General features: G+C 42.6%; 1 protein-coding gene across 5 annotated transcripts in view; it reads right to left on the bottom strand.

The window, feature by feature from the left end:
• LOC129714278 (ryanodine receptor 1-like) overlaps positions 1-20,820 on the bottom strand; it is a 525,269-nt gene that overhangs the window by 314,423 nt on the left and 190,026 nt on the right. For all 5 annotated transcript variants that reach the window (XM_055663830.1, XM_055663832.1, XM_055663834.1 and 2 more), the window contains exons 34-38: positions 18,838-19,064; positions 17,754-18,633; positions 14,118-14,318; positions 6,955-7,066; positions 5,195-5,341 (exon numbers count right to left, since the gene is read on the bottom strand). In XM_055663830.1, the coding sequence (XP_055519805.1) occupies positions 5,195-5,341; positions 6,955-7,066; positions 14,118-14,318; positions 17,754-18,633; positions 18,838-19,064 (1,567 nt within the window). The remainder of the gene's footprint in view (positions 1-5,194; positions 5,342-6,954; positions 7,067-14,117; positions 14,319-17,753; positions 18,634-18,837; positions 19,065-20,820) is intronic.

The raw sequence follows: 20,820 nt of genomic DNA, 5'->3' as shown, positions 1-20,820 counted from the left end.
ACTCATACCATAATCCTCCATTCCCTTCTCATCCATATGCCTATCCAATTTATTTTTAAATGATACCAATGAACCTGCCTCCACCACTTCCACTGGAAGCTCATTCCACACCGCTACCACTCTCTGAGTAAAGAAGTTCCCCCTCATATTACCCCTAAACTTCTGTCCCTTAATTCTGAAGTCATGTCCTCTTGTTTGAATCTTCCCTATTCTCAAAGGGAAAAGCTTGTCCACATCAACTCTGTCTATCCCTCTCATCATTTTAAAGACCTCTATCAGGTCCCCCCTTAACCTTCTGCGCTCCAGAAAATAAAGACCTAACTTATTCAACCTATCTCTGTAACTTAGTTGTTGAATCCCAGGCAACATTCTAGTAAATCTCCTCTGTACTCTCTCTATTTTGTTGACATCCTTCCTATAATTGGGCGACCAAAATTATACACCATACTCCAGATTTGGTCTCACCAATGCCTTGTACAATTTTAACATTACATCCCAGCTTCTATACTCAATGCTCCGATTTATAAAGGCTAGCATACCAAAAGCTTTCTTTACCACCCTATCTATATGAGATTCCACCTTCAAGGAACTATACACGGTTATACCCAGATCCCTCTGTTCAACTGTATTCTTCAATTCCCTACCATTTACCATGTACGTCCTATTTTGATTTGTCCTGCCAAGGTGTAGCACCTCACATTTATCAGCATTAAACTCCATCTGCCATCTTTCAGCCCATTTTTCCAAATGGCCTAAATCACTCTGTAGACTTTGGAAATCCTCTTCATTATCCACAACACCCCCTATCTTGGTATCATCTGCATACTTACTAATCCAATTTACCACACCTTCATCCAGATCATTGATGTACATGACAAACAACAAAGGACCCAACACAGATCCCTGAGGCACCCCACTAGTCACCTGCCTCCAACCCGATAAACAGCCATCCACCATTACCCTCTGGCTTCTCCCATTCAGCCACTGTTGAATCCATCTTGCTATTCCTGCATTTATACCCAACAGTTGAACCTTCTTAACCAACCTTCCATGAGGAACCTTGTCAAAGGCCTTACTGAAGTCCATATAGACAACATCCACTGCCTTACCCTCGTCAATTTCCCTAGTAACCTCTTCAAAAAATTCAAGAAGATTAGTCAAAAATGACTTTCCAGGCACAAATCCATGTTGACTGTTCCTAATCAGACCCTGTTTATCTAGATGCTTATATATATTATCTCTAATTATTTTTTCCATTAATTTGCCCACCACTGAAGTCAAACTAACAGGTCTATAATTGCTAGGTTTACTCTTTGAACACTTTTTAAACAATGGAACAACATGCGCAGTACGCCAATCCTCGGGGACTATTCACGTTTCTAATGACATTTGAAATATTTCTGTCATAGCCCCGGCTATTTCTACACTAACTTCCCTCAATGTCCTACGGAATATCCTGTCCAGACCTGGAGACTTATCCACTTTCATATTTTTCAAAAGTGTCAGTACTTCTTTTACTTTGAACCTCATAGTATCCATAGCTACTCTACTAGTTTCCCTTACCTCACATAATTCAATATCCTTCTCCTTGGTGAATACCGAAGAAAAAAAATTATTCAATATCTCCCCCATCTCTTTTGGCTCTGCAGATAACTGTCCACTCTGTCTCTCCAATGGACCAATTTTATCCCTCGTTATCCTTTTGCTATTAATATAGCTGTAGAAACCCTTTGGATTTACTTTCACCTTACTTGCCAAAGCAACCTCATATCTTCTTTTAGCTTTTCTAATTTCTTTCTTAAGATTCTTTTTACATTCCTTATACTCCTCAAGCACCTCATTTACTTCATGCTGCCTATAATTATTGTAGATCTCCCTCTTTTTCCGAACAAGATGTCCAATTTCCCTTGAAAACCAAGGCTCTTTCCAATTTTTACTGTTTCCTTTCAACCGAACAGGAACATAAAGATTCTGTACTCTTAAAATTTCCCCTTTAAATGTCCTCCATTTCTCTTCTACATCTTTCCCATAAAACAAAATGTCCCAGTTCACTCCTTTTAAATCATCTCACATCTCATCAAAGTTAGCCTTTCTCCAATCAAAAATCTCAACCCTAGGTCCAGTTCTGACCCTCTCCATAATTATATTGAAACTAATGGTATTGTGATCACTGGACCCGAAGTGCTCCCCAACGCATACCTCCGCCACCTGTCCCGTCTCATTTCCTAACAGGAGGTCCAGCACTGCCCCTCCTCTAGTAGGTACCTCTATGTATTGCTGCAAAAAACTATCCTGCACACATTTTACAAACTCCAACCCATCCAGCCCATTTACAGAATGTGTTTCCCAGTCTATGTGTGGAAAGTTGAAATCTCCCACAATCACTACCTTGTGCTTACTACTAATCTCTGCTATCTCCTTACATATTTTCTCTTCCAATTCTCGTTCCCCGTTTGGAGGTCTATAATACACCCCTATAAGTGTTGCTACACCTTTCCCACTTCTCAATTCCACCCAAATAGCCTCCCTAGATGAGCCCTCCAATCTATCCTGCCAAAGCACTGCTGTAATATCTTCCCTGACTAGCAATGCAACACCTCCACCTCTTGCCCCTCCAATTCTATCACACCTGAAGCAACGAAATCCTGGAATATTTAGTTTCCAATCACAGCCCTCCTGCAACCACATTTCACTGATCACCACAACATCATACTTCCAGGTGTCTATCCAGACTCTAAGCTCATCCACTTTTCTTACAATGCTCCTAGCATTAAAATATGCACATTTAAGAAACCCCCCGTCTCTTATTCTCTGCTTATTTCCTTTTTTTTCTTTCTCCTCTTGTGTCCGAGTGCTTCCCTTTTCTGCTTCCTGCCTCCCATTCTGTCTACTACCTTTCGCTATTTGAGTCCCTCGCCCCAACCATTCTAGTTTAAAGCCTCCCCAGTAGCCTTTGCAAATTTCCCCGCTAGGATATTGGTCCCCCTCGGGTTCAAGTGCAATCCATCCTTTCTGTACAGGTCCCACCTTCCCCAAAAGAAGTCCCAATGATCCAGGAACTTGAATCCCTGCCCTCTGCACCAGTCTTTCAGCCACGCATTTATCCTCCACCTCGCTCCATTCCTACTCTCACTGTCGCGTGGCACAGGCAGTAATCCTGAGATTGTTACCTTTTTGGTCCTTTTTCTTAACTCTCCTCCCAACTCCCTAAATCCTCCCTTCAGGACCTCTTCCCTTTTTTTACCTATGTCATTGGTACCTATATGTACCACGACCTCAGGCTCCTCTCCCTCTGATTTAAGGATATCTTGGATGCGTTGAGACACATCCGAGACCTTGGCACCAGGGAGGCAGACCACCATCCTGGTCTCCCGACTGCGTCCACAGAATCGCCTATCCGACCCCCTAACAATAGAGTCCCCAATTACTATTGCCCTCTTTTTTTCCCTACCTTTTGGAGCAACAGGGCCGGTCTCTGTGCTGGAGGCCCGTCCGCTGTCACTACCCCCGGGTAGGCTGTCACCCCCATCCGTACTCAAACAGGAGTACTTATTTGCGAGGTGTACCGACATTGGAGTACTCACTCGTTCCTGCCTCTGCCCCTTGCCCTTCCTTAACGTGACCCACATGTCTCTCTCCCGTGGTTTTGGAGTGACCACCTCCCTATAACTCCCCTCTATGACCTCCTCACTCTCCCTGATCAGACAGAGGTCATCGAGCTGCTGCTCCAGGATCCTAATACGGTCCCTTAGGAGCCCCATCTCGCTGCACCTGGTGCAGATGTGGACGTCTGGAGGGCCATCCGACACCATGACCTCCCACATCTGACATCCAGAACAGTATACTGCTCTGACTGTCATTCTCCCGCCTTACCCTGGATCCGATACCAGTATAATACAATAGAAACTGCTGGGAGAAATCAGCAGGTATCTGACTCACAACAGCTGCTCCCTTGTGACCTTTAAACTGTACCTTTATTATATAAACAAAAAGCACTGTACCTTTAGCCCACTGTACCCTTGGCTCTCTGTACCTTTACTAAAGCACTGCACCTTTAACCCACTGTACCTTTACTAAAGCACTGTACCTTCTTACTAGCCCACTGTACCCTTGGCTCACTGTACTTTTACTAAAGCACTGTGCCTTTAACCCACTGTACCCTTGGCTCACTGTACCTTTACTAAAGCACTGTACCTTTAACGAGAAAGCACAAATGCTAACCTGAGGTTGCACCCAATCAGCTGCTTCCTCTAATCTGCTTCCACGAATCAGCGGCTTCCACCAGAACCCTCCCTATGGAGTGTGGAACGTTACGGATTTTGGTAAAAGCCCTGACCCTCCTCCACTGCTCGCTAGTCATGGGTTTTATATGAGAATAGTCAAATATAGTCATAGAGCAGCACGGAACAGACCCTTCAGGCCAACTCGTCTACGCCAACCAAGATTTCTACCCACGCAGATCCCCAATTTCCTGCGTTTGACCCATATCCCTCCAGACCTTTCCTATCCTTATAGAAATGTCTTTTTAATATGATTATAGTACCTCCCTCAGTCACTTCAGGCAACTGGCTCCATATACATGCAGCATCTTTGTGAAAAGGAATAGGTGATGTTTCGGCTCGAGACCCTTCTTCAGACTAAGTCAGGGGATAGGGAAACGAGAGATAATAGACGGTGATATGGAGAGAAAAAGAACAATTGAGCGCACAGAGGGGGAGCAGCGAGAGAGGATGTTGCAGAATTCTCGTCGGCGAGAGGAGAATTTCTTCGAAAAGGCATACCTTGCGATTTCACAGTGGATCTCTATATCACCGTCCATATCTCTCTCGTTTCCCTTTCCCCTGACTCAGTTTGACGAAGGATCTTGACCCGAAATGTCACATTCCTTTTTCTCCAGAGATGCTGTTTGACCCATTGAGTTACTCCAGCTTTTTGTGTCTATCTTCCATATACGTACGACCTTCTGTATGAAAATACTGACAGCTTCATGCTCTTCTGGATTTATTTATTCATTTGTTTACAATCACAAAACAGAAAATTGATTATTACTATTACAATTGTTTTAAGTATCATAATACTGCAAAATTATTCATGGGTGTTAGAAGTATCATTACATATAAGTGGAAAAGGTGAACTGATTTTTTTTAATACAGTACAAGAGCCTCTTGCAATATCATAAAAAAATAATACTTACTAGGTGTTTTGTCATCTTCTTCAATTGGAGCCGGCTCTATTTCATCCTTTTTCCTCAAGTTTCTTACTTTTTCAACAAGATTTAGTAAACGCCCTTTGAGTGAAGTATCTTTTTCTTCCTCTTCCTCATCTTCTTCTATTTGAATACCTGCCAGGTAAAATAATTTTTTCTCAGGAAGATTTGGAAATTAATTTGTAGCTTCAAATTGTTATATTTTGGGACTTTTATTATATTCACTATTTGAAAAATGTTCAGAAATAAAAAGAATAATTTAAACTCCTATTTAAATAAACAGCATAAGCAGAAGAACTATGGCATCATCCATTCAATGTATTCCTATCATCCATTTAATCTTGCAATAATTTCCAACTAACAAGATCCGAACTGTCTTCCATTTATCTTCAAACAAGGTTGTTTATCCATTTTGGTGGCAAAAACTGGAAAGCAGACTATTATCTAAATGGTGGCCGACTAGGAAAAGGGGAGATGCAGCGATACCTGAGTGTCATGGTACACCAGTCATTGAAAGTAGGCATGCAGGTGCAATAGGCAGTGAAGAAAGCGAATGGTATGTTAGCTTTCATAGCAATAGGATTTGAGTATAGGAGCAGGCAGGTTCTACTGCAGTTGTACAGGGTCTTGGTGAGACCACACCTGGAGTATTGCGTACAGTTTTGGTCTCCAAATCTGAGGAAGGACATTATTGCCATAGAGGGAGTGCAGAGAAGGTTCACCAGACTGATTCCTGGGATGTCAGAACTGTCTTATGAAGAAAGACTGGATAGACTTGGTTTATACTCTAGAATTTAGGAAATTGAGAGGGGATCTTATAGAAACTTACAAAATTCTTAAGGGGTTGGACAAGCTAGATGCAGGAAGATTGCTCCCGATGTTGGGGAAGTCCAGGACAAGGGGTCACAGCTTAAGGATAAGGGGGAAATCCTTTAAAACAGAGATGAGAAGAACTTTTTTCACGCAGAGAGTGGTGAATCTCTGGAACTCTCTGCCACAGAGGGTAGTCGAGGCCAGTTCATTGGCTATATTTAAGAGGGAGTTAGATGTGGCCCTTGTGGCTAAGGGGATCAGGGGGTATGGAGAGAAGGCAGGTGCGGGATACTGAGTTGGATGATCAGCCATGATCATATTGAATGGCGGTGCAGGCTCGAAGGGCCGAATGGCCTACTCCTGCACCTAATTTCTATGTTTCTATGTTTTCCATGTTAACGACATCTTCCCAATTTTCAGAACTTCTGCTCTTAACTTTTGTTCACCCAAACATTCATATTGTACTATCCACCCCCATCCCACCTTCCTCTGTCCCTCTGCAAATACAATGCTTTTTAAATGCACTTTTCCAGCTTTGATTCAAGATCACTAATGCCTCTAAAGATGCTGACTGACCAACTATACTCAGCTGTATTCTGATTTTACTACAAAATCCTCAAAATATTGACAATCCCAGTTTACAAAATAAAAATAATTGATCATATACAAATTGTTTTTATATAAATATACAATAATTTGTATATTATTATTTTTATCGCTTAATTTATGCTTCTAAGAAAACTTAGATCTACCCTACAAATATGGTATGACACAGATCATGTCTATTGTATTTTTAATTATAGTGACCATGAATAAACTGACAAATCTTTGTAATTTAGTTGAAAACACACAGGAGATTGCAAGATGTTCAAATAATACCAGCAGACATATGTGGAGAAGTTTGTTTTAGACACTATACAATGTAAAATGCATACCACAATGTGCAAGAAGTTTCACATGGAAGTCAAGCAAGACATCTCTCACTTTATCTGGAAGAGGGCAAACCTCTTCATCTGGCCCCATTTTGAAATTCATGAGCATGTTAATCTGCAATAAAAAGCATAATCCAAAATGAGATATGAATCTAAAAAAGATCCAGGCTACTTACGAGGTCAAACTTTACAACCCGAACATTACAACTTTACAACTAATGAAAGGGATCGCTTACGAATTCTGGAGCAGTACACAAGCGGATATCCAAAGCAGCTTGTTGGAGGATGTTGGAATTTGCCTATGGTGAGGGCTATCGTACGGCAAGAGAATTGCTGAGAGAACATTTTGGTAACAAACAATAGAATTGCTAATGCATACATGAAGAAGGCCTATGCTTGGACAGCTATCAAGCCAGAAGACGCAAAAGTATTGCGTGACTTTGCAATATTTCTTAGAAGTTGTTGTAGCTCAATGAGACATCTCCCACATGGAAGAAATGACTGTTGTTAGGAATATGAAGATTATTATTCACAAACTGCCCTTTAGGCTTCGAGAGGTGGATGGACAAGGCAGGCCAGGTATGCAGGAAGATGAGATGCGAGAAGCCATGTTTGCTGATCTGGTGAAAGGGAAGTACAATTTATGTCAAGTCTACTGCTGTAATACCTGTAGAAACCAAAGGCAAAAAGAAAGGAGATACACCTACTGTTAAGCAAAAATGGTGCTGCTAGTCATGTAGCGAATTTGGCCACACCATAAGGTGGTAGCGGATATTCAAGAAGAAGGAATATAAAGAAGATGTATTTCTTCAGGTAAAAGGGAATTGGATGTTTGAAGAAAGGTCCCATGGTTAAAGACTGGTTCTGGTTGATTACTGCGCAAACACTTCATAAGTGGTTATCTCGCACAGGTCGGAGTAAGTAGAGTAGTGATTAAATTTTGGTGCGCTTGTTTGAGGAGATCTTGTTGCTCAATCCCCTTTTTAAATGACTTAATAGCGGGAGCAGCACATGTTGGATGGTAACATATTCCATTCCCTTATCGTCCTTGGGTAAAGGGAATATTGGTAGCAAAGTTTATTGAAATTTAGCGAGTTGATGATGTAGGGACCGTTATTTTGTCTTGTTTCATGGCTGTTGGTGCTCTGGGATGACGGAAGAATTGATGGCATGATTTTGTGAATCTCCTTGTTCTGTGGAGCACCAGGGTATCCCATCCGAGAGAAGTCAGCATATTATTCACGCTTGATTTGCGCTTGTAGTCATTACATACAAAGCGGACTGCTCGGCGTTGTACTTTCTCCAGGATGATCTTGTTGTTGTTGTTGAAAGGATCCCATACGGCTCCACAATACTACAATTTGTGCCTGACCAAGGACTTGTAGGCATTCTCTTTGACGGATGTACCACATGCATGAAAATTTATTTTAAGAAGGCCGAAAGTTCTATTTGCTTTGTTACACACTTGATTAATATGCGTCGCCCAACTTAAATCTTTGCTAAAATCGACACCTTGATAAGAGTCGTATGACTTGCGATAAGTATAAACAGGATCATCATATTGAACAGAGGAAGCCGGAGCAAATAGAACAGAAGGAGAAGCCAGTTACTAGTGATGCTGTTACCCCACCTCAGATAAATGCGCATATTGGGGCAGGGGTAGAAACCTGTATTTTCTCCATCTTACTAGTGCAGGCAAGGAAGAACAAGACGAATACAGTGTTGCAAACATATGCATTTTGGGATCATGGGAGCTCAACTACCTTTTGTACAGAAAGCTTGATGAGAAGGCTGGGCATTACAGGAGAAAAGGTTAAGATTCTACTGCGTACCATGAATGATCACATTCATGATCACATTGAATGGCGGTGCTGGCTGGAAGGGCCGAATGGCCTAATCCTGCACTAATTGTGTATTTGCTAAGAGAAAGAGTGCGTTAGTCATCACATTACAAGTATGGAAATATCTAGCCTGGATGAAGACAATTTTATACAAATATCTGATGTGTTTACACATGAGACCATACCAGTTTGTCATCAAAATATACTCAGACATCAGGACTTAAAACAATGGCCTTACTTGAAGGATGTCAAGATACCTAAAATAAATTCTGATATCGACCTACTTATCGGAACAAATGCTTTGAAGGCATTGGAACCTATACAGACTGTGAGGAGCCAAGGGGACGGACCTACTTGGATGGGTTACCTACAGCTCCTTGGGAAGGAACAACAAAAGCAGGAACCAGAACCAACCTGCTGCTGTTAATCAAATATCTACTGTTTAATTAGAAGCGCTGTTAATCAAGCAATACAATCTTGATTTCAGTAATGAATCGGAAGAAATGTCCAGAGAAGAATCCAAGTTCATAGATATTGTGACCACAGTAAAGATGATAGAAGGACACTATTATCTAGACTTACCTTTCAAGCAAGAAAGCATTCTCAGCCAAATAATCATCGTATGGCAGAGCAACACACCCAGAATCTGAAACTCAAGTTTGGCAAGAATACAAAATTTCATGAGGAATGACGTCTTCCCTAAAGGACATGATTGACAATGATTATGCCAAAATGGTACTAACAAACCAGCTAAATCAAAGTGACGGAGAGCTTTGGTCTATTCCGCACCATGGGGCATATTACTCAACGAAAGGGACCCCGAGGGTGATCTTTGACTGTGCTGCAGTCTTCAAAGGGACATCACTCAATTGTCAACTATTGCAGGGTCTGGATCTTACCAACACTCATTGGAGTTCTCATTAATTCAGACAAGAACCAATTGCTTTGATGGCTGATATTAAAGCAATGTTTCATTTAGTCAAAGTATCAGAAAACCACATCGACTGCTTGCGATTGCTATGATGGCCTGAAGGGGATGCACAACAAGATCTTGTTGACTACTGGATGAAGGTACATCTCTTTGGAGCAGTGTCATCAAAATTGTGTAAACTTTGCATTAAGAAAGACCGCAGAGGACAATAAAGCTCACTTTCCAGAAGAAGTGACAAACCCTGTGAAGAATAATTTCTACGTGGATGATTGCTTAAAGTCCATGTCTACGGAGCAGGAAGCAATTCAAATGGTAACACATCTTACTTCCCTCTGCAATGAGGATTCACGTTTTCCAAGTGTAACAGCAACAGCAATGCTGTATTGGAAAGCATTTCACTAGATAGCAGAGACCAGGGAGTTGGATTTGGACATAGACAATCTGCCAAGTGAAAGAGCACTGGGATTACACTGGTGTGCCGAATCAAATGTGATCAAGTTCAGAATCTCGATTCAGGAGCAACCATGTACAAGAATGGGTATCCTTTCTGTGATTGGTTCTGTTTATGACCCTTTGGGATTTGTTGCACCATTTACACTGCCAGCTCGGTTAATTTTGCAGGATCTCTGCAAGAAATAATCTTCTCAGCAATGGACAGAATGGTTAATGGATCTTGACAAGATCCCGGAGTTTAAAATGAACCGGTGTATGAAGCCTACAAACTTTGGTAAGATCAGATGTGCACAGTTGCATCATTTCTCAGATGCCAGTGAATGATGCCAGATGCCAGCTATGGTACTGTTTCATATTTAAGACTGGAAAATGATTACAATAAAGTACATGTTGCATTCTTAATGGGAAATTTCTCTGGATGCTTTCAAGAGAGAGCTAGATAGGGCTCTTAAAAATAGCGTAGTCCGCGGATATGGGGAGGAGGCAGGAACGGGGTACTGATTGGGGATGATCTGCCATGATCACATTGAATGGCGGTGCTGGCTCGAAGGGTCGAATGGCCTCCTACTGCACCTATTGTCTTTGGCTATTGAAAGCCCAGAGTGGCACCATTGAAGCAAATGACAATTCCCAGAATGGAACTCACTGCCGCAGTCAAAGCTGTTAAAATTGACATAATGCTGCAAAAAGAACTGCAGCTTCAACTGGAAGAATCTATCTTCTGGACTGAGTACTACGGTGCTTAAATACTTAAACAATGAGAACAAACGTTTTTTGACATTTGTAGCAAACAGAATCTCTTTTGTAATGGATGCTACTAATGTATCACAATGGAAATTTATTAACACAAAGGAAAATCCTGCGGATGAAGCTTCTAGAGGACTAACAGCAGACCGCTTCTTAAGCAATAAGAGATGGATCAATGGACCAGAATTTCTCTGTAGGCCAGACAGAGAATGGCCAAAGCTTGAGCTGGGATTTGAAATCTCTGCTAATGATCCGGAAATTAAATAAAACATCACAGAAAACGTTATTGCTAAAGATTCATCAAACACAACAAATGATTTAATTACCCACTTTTCATCATGGAAGAAGCTGGTGAATGTGGTGGCTTGGGTTCTTAAAGCAAAAACAAGGTTATTGCTGTTTGCTCGAAAAAGGAAAGAGATGGCTGAAGGTATCTTTGAAGAAGATCCTGAAATACCGAAGGAAAAGGTTGAAAAGATGCATGTTTTTAAGGCATCGTACGACGTACAGAGTTTACATCTTGATGATCTCCTCAAAGCGGAAATCTCAATTATTTCTTTCTGTCAAAGACAGAAATACAAAGGGGAAATATCGATGTTAGAAGCTGGAGTACATGGTTTCAAAAGAGACTGTCAATTGTACAAAAGCTTGATCCAGTATTGAAGAAGGACTTCTGAGGGTGGGTGGTCATCTGAATAAACTGGCAATGCATGAAAAGGCTATGCGTCCTAATATTCTCTCGAAGGACTTTCATATTTCAACATTCGACATATCCATGAATTGATGGGACATGGAGGAAGAAATTATATGCTGTTCCAGCTTCATAATCTAGCTTCATAATCCACAAAATATTAGATTATCAAGGCTAACTCCACTGCAAGAAAGATACTAAAAAACTGTGTTGTGTGTAGGTGACAGCGTGGAAGAGTTGGAGAACAGAAGGTGGCAGACTTACTTCTGGAGAGGATTCTACCTGATAAACCTCCATTTACAGATGTGGGGGTGGATTATTTCGGTCCTATAGAGGTTAAGAGAGGACGAAGTATGATAAAGAGATATGGTGTAATCTTCACTTGCATGGCAAGCAGAGCGGTGCATTTTGAAGTTGCATCTACACTCGATACAGATTCTTGTATTCATGCATTACGGAGATTTATTTGTCGAAGATGTCCAGTTCTATCATTAAAATCGGACAATGGTACGAATTTTTTGTTGGAGCGAATTAAAAGAAGCACTTAAAGGATTAAATCAGAATAAGATCCAGAATGCTATGCTTCAACAAGATGGAACATTAATCCTCCAGCTGGTTCTCATCACGTCGGTGTCTGGGAACGGTTGATCCGCATGGTTCGAAATATGCTACACTTTTGTTCTTAAACAATAAGTTTTGGACGATGAAGGGTTGCAAACTTTTTTCTGTGACGTTGAAGCAATTTTAAATGTTCGACCGATTACTAAAAGTTCTGATGAATCGAACGACCTGGAAGTGCTTACACCAAATCATATTCTTCTGTTGAAAACTAATCCAATATTACCACCTGGACACTTTGTGAAAGAAGATTTGTATACGAGACGCAGATGAAGACAAGTACAATATATGGCAGATCTTTTTTGGAAGAGATGGACTCAAGAATATTTGCCTCTGATCCAAGAGCGACAACGATGGTCAAGGGTTAGAAGAAATTTTGTTCCAGGTTATATTGTTTTGGTGGTTGATTCTACTGCATCACGAGGTTCTTGGTTGATGGGAAAGATACTGGAGATTAGGCCTGATGTTAAGGGTTTGGTGCGCACAGTACGACTTCAGACCATGAGTAATGCTTTATTAAGACCAATAACCAAGTTATGCTTGCTTCTAGAAGGCGAAGGTGAAGATGGAAGAATCACCAAAGAATTCTGAATGCTGGTATATATATATATATATATATATATATATATATATACACACACACACACACACACACACACACATTGTAGTGAGTCCAAGCAGGTAGAGCAAAATGTTCTTGCGCTACATGTGTACTTGGTCAGGAACTAACGTTACAAGCTCTTGTCGTCGTGAAGAGCACTAGCTACTGAACATACTGAATAGCCCGCGAACAAACGCCATACGTGACAGTCCCGGCCAATGACGAGGGTTCTGAATACACAGCTTAACCACCAGGTGCCGCTACATGACCCCTACCCCCAGAACCAGAGGAAAGAAAACGAGCGGGTCCGAATAAGTCGAACATCCTGCGTGGACACAGGGATAACAGGCACAACAGGTGCAACAGGCAAAGGTGGGGGTGGGAGGGTCGGCGAGCAACCACTACGACGGGACTGGGCCACCAACACCGGGCGGTCCACATCAAGGTGAGCTGGATTAAGGCGGGCCACCGAAACGACCTACTGCCGGCCCACAACATCCAGAACAAAAGTCGCAATGCTGGGCTGCAGCACCCGGAAAGGCGCTGTCCCATGGCGAGAGGTCGGGACAGGGGCCAGCTTGCCCACCTGCTCGCGAAGGTGCACCAGCACAGACAAAGGGGGTTCCTGCTGCCCACGTGCCGCTGGAATGAAATCGCCGGGTACTTTTTGAGTAGGGAGCCATAGACCAACTCGGAGGATGACGTGGCCAAATCCTCCTTCGGGGCCATGTGGATCCCTAGCAAAACCCACGGCAATTCATCCAACCAATCGAATAGCCGAGTAGACGCGATAGGCCAAATGGCCTAATTCTACTCCTATAATTTGTGAATTTGTCCACAAAACCTTCAATCCCCTCATCAAAATCATTAATATACAACGTGAAGAGTAGAGGCCCCAGCATCGATCCCTGCGGAACTCCGCTAGTCACTTTTATTGCCACTCTTTGCCTTCTGCCATTCAACCTGCTGCTGAAATTGTCTGTATTAAGGTTCTGATATGCCCAACCATGACCACCGCCAATCATGGGCCCAGTGTAAATGTGACTGTTGGCCATGCCGATCCACGCTTTAAAAGTGCTGAAAATGTACCCGTGAATTGTCGATGGAGGGCTAATGACTAATATAAACTTGGTGCCCCAGCTGCCAGGGTCATCCATGGCATTCATCAGCGCACACTAGCATTACTGGGTAACCAAAAAAAAAACTTTTCCATATTGTATTTGTCCTAATCATCAACACTTTTTTCATCAACGCATTTATTTAAAGTAATATCTCATGAGTTACCTGTTCTTGTGGTGGGGAGCGGAATTCTCGTGTTTTTCTGGCAGTCTCAGCTGCACTCATGTTGAAGCATAGCATGAGCTCACGGTAACGCTCCCTCTGATCTGTTTGCATTCTATTAACAAATCGATCCGCAAGCGATGCAATCGATTCAACACGATGTCGCAATTCACAGTCGCAGAAGAACTGCAAAAGTTTGCACATCTGCAATGAGAAAGATAATTGGTAATAATCATAAATTACATTCAAATTTTATTTGCTTAAATGTAAAAAAAATCTATTTTGGATTCACAGGGTTTTAAAATAAAAATCAATGTCAAGAATGTTTATAAAGTACGTTCCCCCTTTAAAATGTACTTTTCTGCCCTTGATTACATTACATCCTCAGCAACCATGTCCCTTCCTCTCCTACCAATCATCATCCCACATTCCCTCCAATATCACCCCCTCCCACCTTCTCTGACATCATTAGATACCAGCTGGACCTTGGGCTTCCTGACTGGGGCGAAAATGGTCCTAGCTTATGTTGGCTGTTTTCTCGGGCACACTTGAAGTGTAGTTGCATATGTAGTTGAAGTCGTAGTTGCATGTTTAGTAGAATAAGGCATCTAGTTGGAGCAGCTAGAGAAGCAAGAGTAAACTGTAGCACATATTGCAGCTGACATTCATTGTAGTCACCGTGATGAAGTGAACAAATGTTTAGGTTGTTTATGTTGTAGCATTTAAGCAGGCAATTTTGTTGTGGTTGCTGTCAAACTTTAAGTATTGTTGGAGCTGCAATCCAAGCAAGTGGAGGGTATTGGATCACATGCCTGCCTTGTTGCAGGTTACCCGATCTCTGAACTACTCCTGTGATCACAATATTTATATGGCAGGTCCATTTGAGATTCTGGTAATTGGCAACATTTACACCAGTCCCAGAATACTTATAATATGAGATAATGTAATAAATAGGAACTGCAGATCCAAGTTTAAACAAAATGCTGGTGTAACGCAGCATCTTATGGGACTCACCGATGATAATGTATATGGAAGGCAAGGATAGATGATTGAACCTTGACGAGGTGGTAATCGCCTGGTGCAAGTATCTGTTGACTTCTCAGCGTTACACTTCTCATCCTATCCGTGAATGTTGTTGACCTTTGCTATATGGAGTTTCATGCCACTTGCCTATTTTCCACTACTGGGCTGCAAAAAAATGTCATACTCACGCGATAGATGGTATGGTGGTGTGTGCACAAAGGGGCTTAAGTGGCAGAATACCCAATGATGGTTTCTCCAATTATATTACAGGTGTCTTGGGCAACAATACTTAAAAAAGCAGCTAAGGAATTTAAATTTATACATTATCATCAACAGTCATCTTCACTTCTGACTTTATGATAGGAAAGTCATTAATCAAGCAAATTAACATTGTTGGGCCTGAAACACAAGGTCATGAGCAAGTCACATCTCCAGGCCCTACATATATTGTAGGCCCTACATCCAGGTCATACGTATATTGAATTTATTTGTCATTCAAAAAAAAGTTTGAATGAGATATCGTTACTGTACACTTATAAGAATAAAAAGCAAACAAAATACACAATTACATAAATTTAACATAAACATCCATCACAGTGATTCTGCTTCAGGCACCTCCTCACTTATCTCGTCCTTGCTTCTTCTCCTGTGGTCAGGCAGTCAAACTACTGCATCGATGCGATCGAGGCTCCCGATATTGAAGGCCCCGCAGCTGCCGTTCTTCGCTTGGATCGACCTCACGGTCAGAGTCGGGGTCAGAACTCTGCTGGCCCACTACACGCGCCTCATCAATGAGGGTGCTATCAAGCAGCCTTTTACTAGGTGATGCTGGCCCGGCCTCTCCAGCCTGGCACTGACACCACTCCTCCTCCTGGAGTGTGCCCTGCTGGAGCAACCTGTGTAATAGATGCTCCATTTGGGATATCCGCTCAAAAGCGGTATCCAGCCCCAGAGGGGAATCCTCCTGACCCGACTCCCCCGATTCCGTGGGCCTGACAGACTTGTGCGTTTCCTTAAGCCCGACTGGCGCTGGCTCCACGCTTTGTAGCAACAAGTCCGCAGTCGCCCCGCTCCCAGCTGGTGACTGTGCAGGGGTACGAGGCAGCCGTTCACAGACCGTTCACAGACCGCGGCTGTCCATCGATTTTCCGGCTCGCCTCTTCCCCTTGCCCGTCTTGTCCATGGTGCTTCCTAAAGACAAAACACAACACCACAGCAAACGGACCCGAACTCTAACTAAGTTTTCCCACTTACCTGGAGTTTAAAATACTTACCACTGGAGGAGCTCTGCTCCTCACAGCCTCCGTGCGACAATGCGGCTGACATAATGAATGACGCGCATGCGCACTGGCGGGACTTCTTCACGGAATCACTCACGTGACTCCGAAGTAAAATCACAATCAATGAGATTGAAGATATCTTGCTGAATCTTAGCGTTAGAGAGACATACAGCACAGAACCAGACCCTTTGGCCCAACTCATCTGCGTCAACCACGATATTTATCAGAGCTACTTCCACTGACTGTATCTGGCCAATATACCTCAAAGTTTTCTTCTATTCGTTTACATGTACAAATTGTAATTGCCACTGTAACTTCCTATGGCAGCTCCTGTCATATAACCACCACCTTTGTATTAAAAAGCTCCCCACAGGATCCCTTTAAATGTTTCCCCTGTCACCTTAAATCCATGCATTATAGTTTTACCTACCCTCGGAAAAGACAATCACCATCCATCTTATCCACGCCACCTCGTGATTTTAAATACTTCTACCTCTCAACCGCTTCTGCTCCAGGGAAAGAAGCCCCAAAGTATGCAGCCTCTCCTTACAACTCAAGCTCTCCAGTTCCGGTAACAACCTCGTAAATCTTTTCTGCATCCTTTCCAGCTTAATGACATCGTTCATGTAGCACGGAGGCTGTGAGGAGCAGAGCTCCTCCAGCGGTAAGTATTTTAAACTCCAGGTAAGTGGGAAAACTTAGTTGGTGTTCGGGTCCGTTTGCTGTGGTATTGTGTTTTGTCTTTAGGAAGATGAGAGATGATGGAGGCGAACAGAAATTTTTATATTTATAAATGATATTTTTCATTTCTAAAACTCAACATTCTGTGTCTGAAAAGACTGTTTGGCAAAGATGGTGTGAAAATGGATAATCATAAACATTTTAAATATTTTTATGGTTATCCATGTGAACGTTCATACTCAGCTCAGAACACTAAATTCCTTTTGGCCTATAAATTGATGTAAATGAGATTTAAAAGCTGCTTGGAATTATTTGTGAATATTATTGGGACACTTAGGCTATTTAAAAATGTTAATCATTTATTAAGAAATGGATAGATGTTTAGATCTATTAATTGAAGTTTGAAATTAGCTCCAAGTGGGTAACTAACTAATTATATGCTTTAATTTCAGTACCCCAAAATTTTATATTGTTCAGAATGTGATCTAGATAACTGACCAGGATCTTGACTGTCCATGATCACATTTGTTACTCCTAGAAAACATCGGCAAGATGCTAATTTCCACTAAAGCTTCCTCCTTATTCTCAGCACAATATCCAGGTTAATAAAGCTGTGTCCAGAGAATTAAGTAAAAATAATATTAAAAACTCATACCTGTAATTTGACTGATTCGGGCAGTTTCATCTGCAGCAGTCCTTCCTCTAGTTCCTCCTCCTTAGCACCTTCTTCAAGAATATCTTCTTTTGTCTCGTCTATTTCTTGCTCATCTTTCTCTTCTTCTTTTTCTTCTGCTTCTTCTCCTTCATCCTCTCCCTCTCCATTGACTGCTGGCACTGCTTCTTCCTTTACATTTTCACTTTCTATTTTTTCGACTTCTTCTTTGACTTCAGCAAACACATTAGGTTCAATCATCTTAAGTATGTGTTTAACATCTTCATCGTCAAAGACTCCCATGATAAGGAGAGTGCTCGCAAGTTTTAGTACTGGGACAAATTGAAATTCCACACTTCCGCCCACAGGATCCCTTGTATGTTGTCCACCATCTTGAACAGCCTCAGTCAGCATGTTAATTGCTTTTGTTTTAAGAATGTCTAATGGAATCTCAGGGCTGAACTGGTACCGATCATCACTAGTGCCAACAAATGATAGAGATGCAAAATGGAGTGGGGGTCGCAAACATGTGGAAACTCCCACACCAGGTAGGCCATGAACTCGGTACCCATTTGGGAACAATGTGATATGTTTGGTTTCTTCAGTCATAGGGACAATGAACTCATTATTCATCATGAGTCGAGATCGTTTAGCTGATTCCAGATGCACACTAATAAGTAGATCATAATAGCCGCTACGTAGAAGACCTGATATGTACATGTTCTCAATAGTGTAGAGTAACTGAAATTCATCAACATGGCTACAAATGGCATGGGCAACCCGGTTGTTGCCTAATGCACAAACAGCACAGTAGAGTAGCAATGTGTGGTAGTGAAATTTCAAAAGGTCTTTGCGTTCAGACAACTCCAAGATGTCAATACATCTGCAAGAAAATATTTTAAAGTTCGTACATTAAAGCTTGTTTTGGAAGGAGGTGCAAAATGACAACTCATAACTGAAATTAGTTAAGCAAACTTGAATGAAAATTCACTTTATTTAAAACAGCATGATTCAATGTTACTTGTTAAGAAAATAACTTTCTGTTAAACTGGGTTATTTTATACACCATAAACAATCAATATATCACCTGTTTTCCTCAGGAATATGTAGTGCCATCATGATAATTGGGTCAATGCATTCGACCATCCAACCATGCCGTTCACTGATGCGTCCAGTGTCTACAATCAAAAAGTCATTTGGCATGCGACTCCACACTACCGGTGTGATCATTTGGACGTCAAGTCTGGGAGGACATTGAGGTGTGGTATTCTTCCGTTCACTCTTAAACATTGCTGCTGAAATGGGCATAATATTCTGCAAAATGCAAAAGGAAAACTTAGCTATTGACTTACTATTGCTTTTACACAAGAAACAGAAAGAGGTCAAAACCACTGGTGACTGTTACTGCGAGAAGTATATCCAGCTGCAGCTCCTATCTGACTGTAAAAACACTTGCAGATATGGTTGGACTCACAATAGAACATCCAGGATGCAGAAAATGAGGTAGATAGTACGCTGAGCAGGTTGGTCATGTCAAATGTGCAGAAAGGAGGTGGGTGACACCACCAGGACAGTAGGCACAGGCAAGTAGTGCAAGAGACCTTTTTGTCATTGGAACTACCAAGTACCTATATTGAAATAGTAAGACAAGCCAACTGAATGTGTGGATAAATAGCTGGTGGAGGAGGGTGGGCTTCAGATTTATGGATCATTCGCATCTCTTCATGGGCAAGGTTCATTTGAACAAGGAGAATAGGCTGCACTCGAACTGGCAGAGGACCAACATACTTGATCATGTTACTCAGGAGAGTTTAAACCAATGAGGTAGGGTTTGGTACCAACAGTGGCAGTGTACCAGGTGGGGACGCTGACAAGCATGTAGAAAGTAGAATTGGCAAGTCCAGTAGGAAGAGTAGACAGAGACAGAACGCATACGGGGGCCGATAGACTTAAATGCAAGGATCTTCTTTGGTAAGTCAGAAAAATTAAACAGCATAGACCAGCACTTGGAATTATGATGTTCTTGCAATTATGGAAACTTTGTTGAGATAAATGCAGGACTGATGGCATAATATTCCAGAGTGCAGACATTTCAGATGTGACATGGGGAAATGCAAAAAAGGAGGTAACGTCAATCTACTGATTAGGGAAACATAATAGCAGTACTTAAAGATAATATCCTGGAGGGATTGTCCAGTGAGGTCATATGGATAAAACTTAACAACAGGAGAGGGATAGACACAACTCCTGTGATGGAGCATCTCAGGAGTCAGGCAGCATCTCTGGAGAAAAGGAACAGGTGACTTTTCGGGTCAGAACCCTTTTTTGGACTCAGAGTCTGAAGGATTCTGACCCGAAACGTCACCTGTTCCTTTTCTCCGGAGATGCTGCCTGATCCGCTGAATTGCTCCAACACTTTACATCTATCTTCGGTATAAACCAGCATCTGCAGTTCCTTGGTAGATCAAAATGCTGGAGAAACTCAGCGGGTGAGGCAGCATCTATGGAGCAAAGGAAATAATCACCCCACTTGATATTATATTCATATTATTAATTCGCTCCTTTTACCTCATCCCCCGCCCTATCCACTCACGCATTGCCCCCAACACGTAGGCGTGGCTAGAGAGGGAGAGGGATGGGGGTAGGGAGAGAGGGCAGAGAGAGGGCAGTGACAGAGGCAGAGAGAGGGAAGAGAGAGGGCAGAGACAGTGGTAGAGAGAGGGTAGAGCAGCGGAAGAGAGATGGCAGAGGAAGGGCAGAGACAGAGGCGGAGGCAGGGGCGGAGGCAGGGGGCAGGGGCAGGGGGCAGGGGGCAGAGGCAGGGGGCAGAGGCAGGGGGGCAGAGGCAGGGGGCAGAGGCAGGGGGGCAGGGACAGGGGGCAGAGACAGGGGGCAGAGACAGGGGGCAGAGACAGGGGGCAGAGACAGGGGGCAGAGACAGGGGGCAGAGACAGGGGGCAGAGACAGGGGGCACCACTCCACCGCTCACCCATAGGTTTCAATACTCACCACTTCCCAGAGAGAGACGGGGGCATAGAGGGAGGACCCGAGGGAGGCAGGGGGGAGGGGG

This window comes from Leucoraja erinacea, chromosome 38, assembly GCF_028641065.1.
Source record: "Leucoraja erinacea ecotype New England chromosome 38, Leri_hhj_1, whole genome shotgun sequence".
In the NCBI taxonomy this organism is placed as follows: Eukaryota; Metazoa; Chordata; class Chondrichthyes; order Rajiformes; family Rajidae; genus Leucoraja; species Leucoraja erinaceus.
This window is presented reverse-complemented; position numbering and strand designations above follow the sequence as displayed.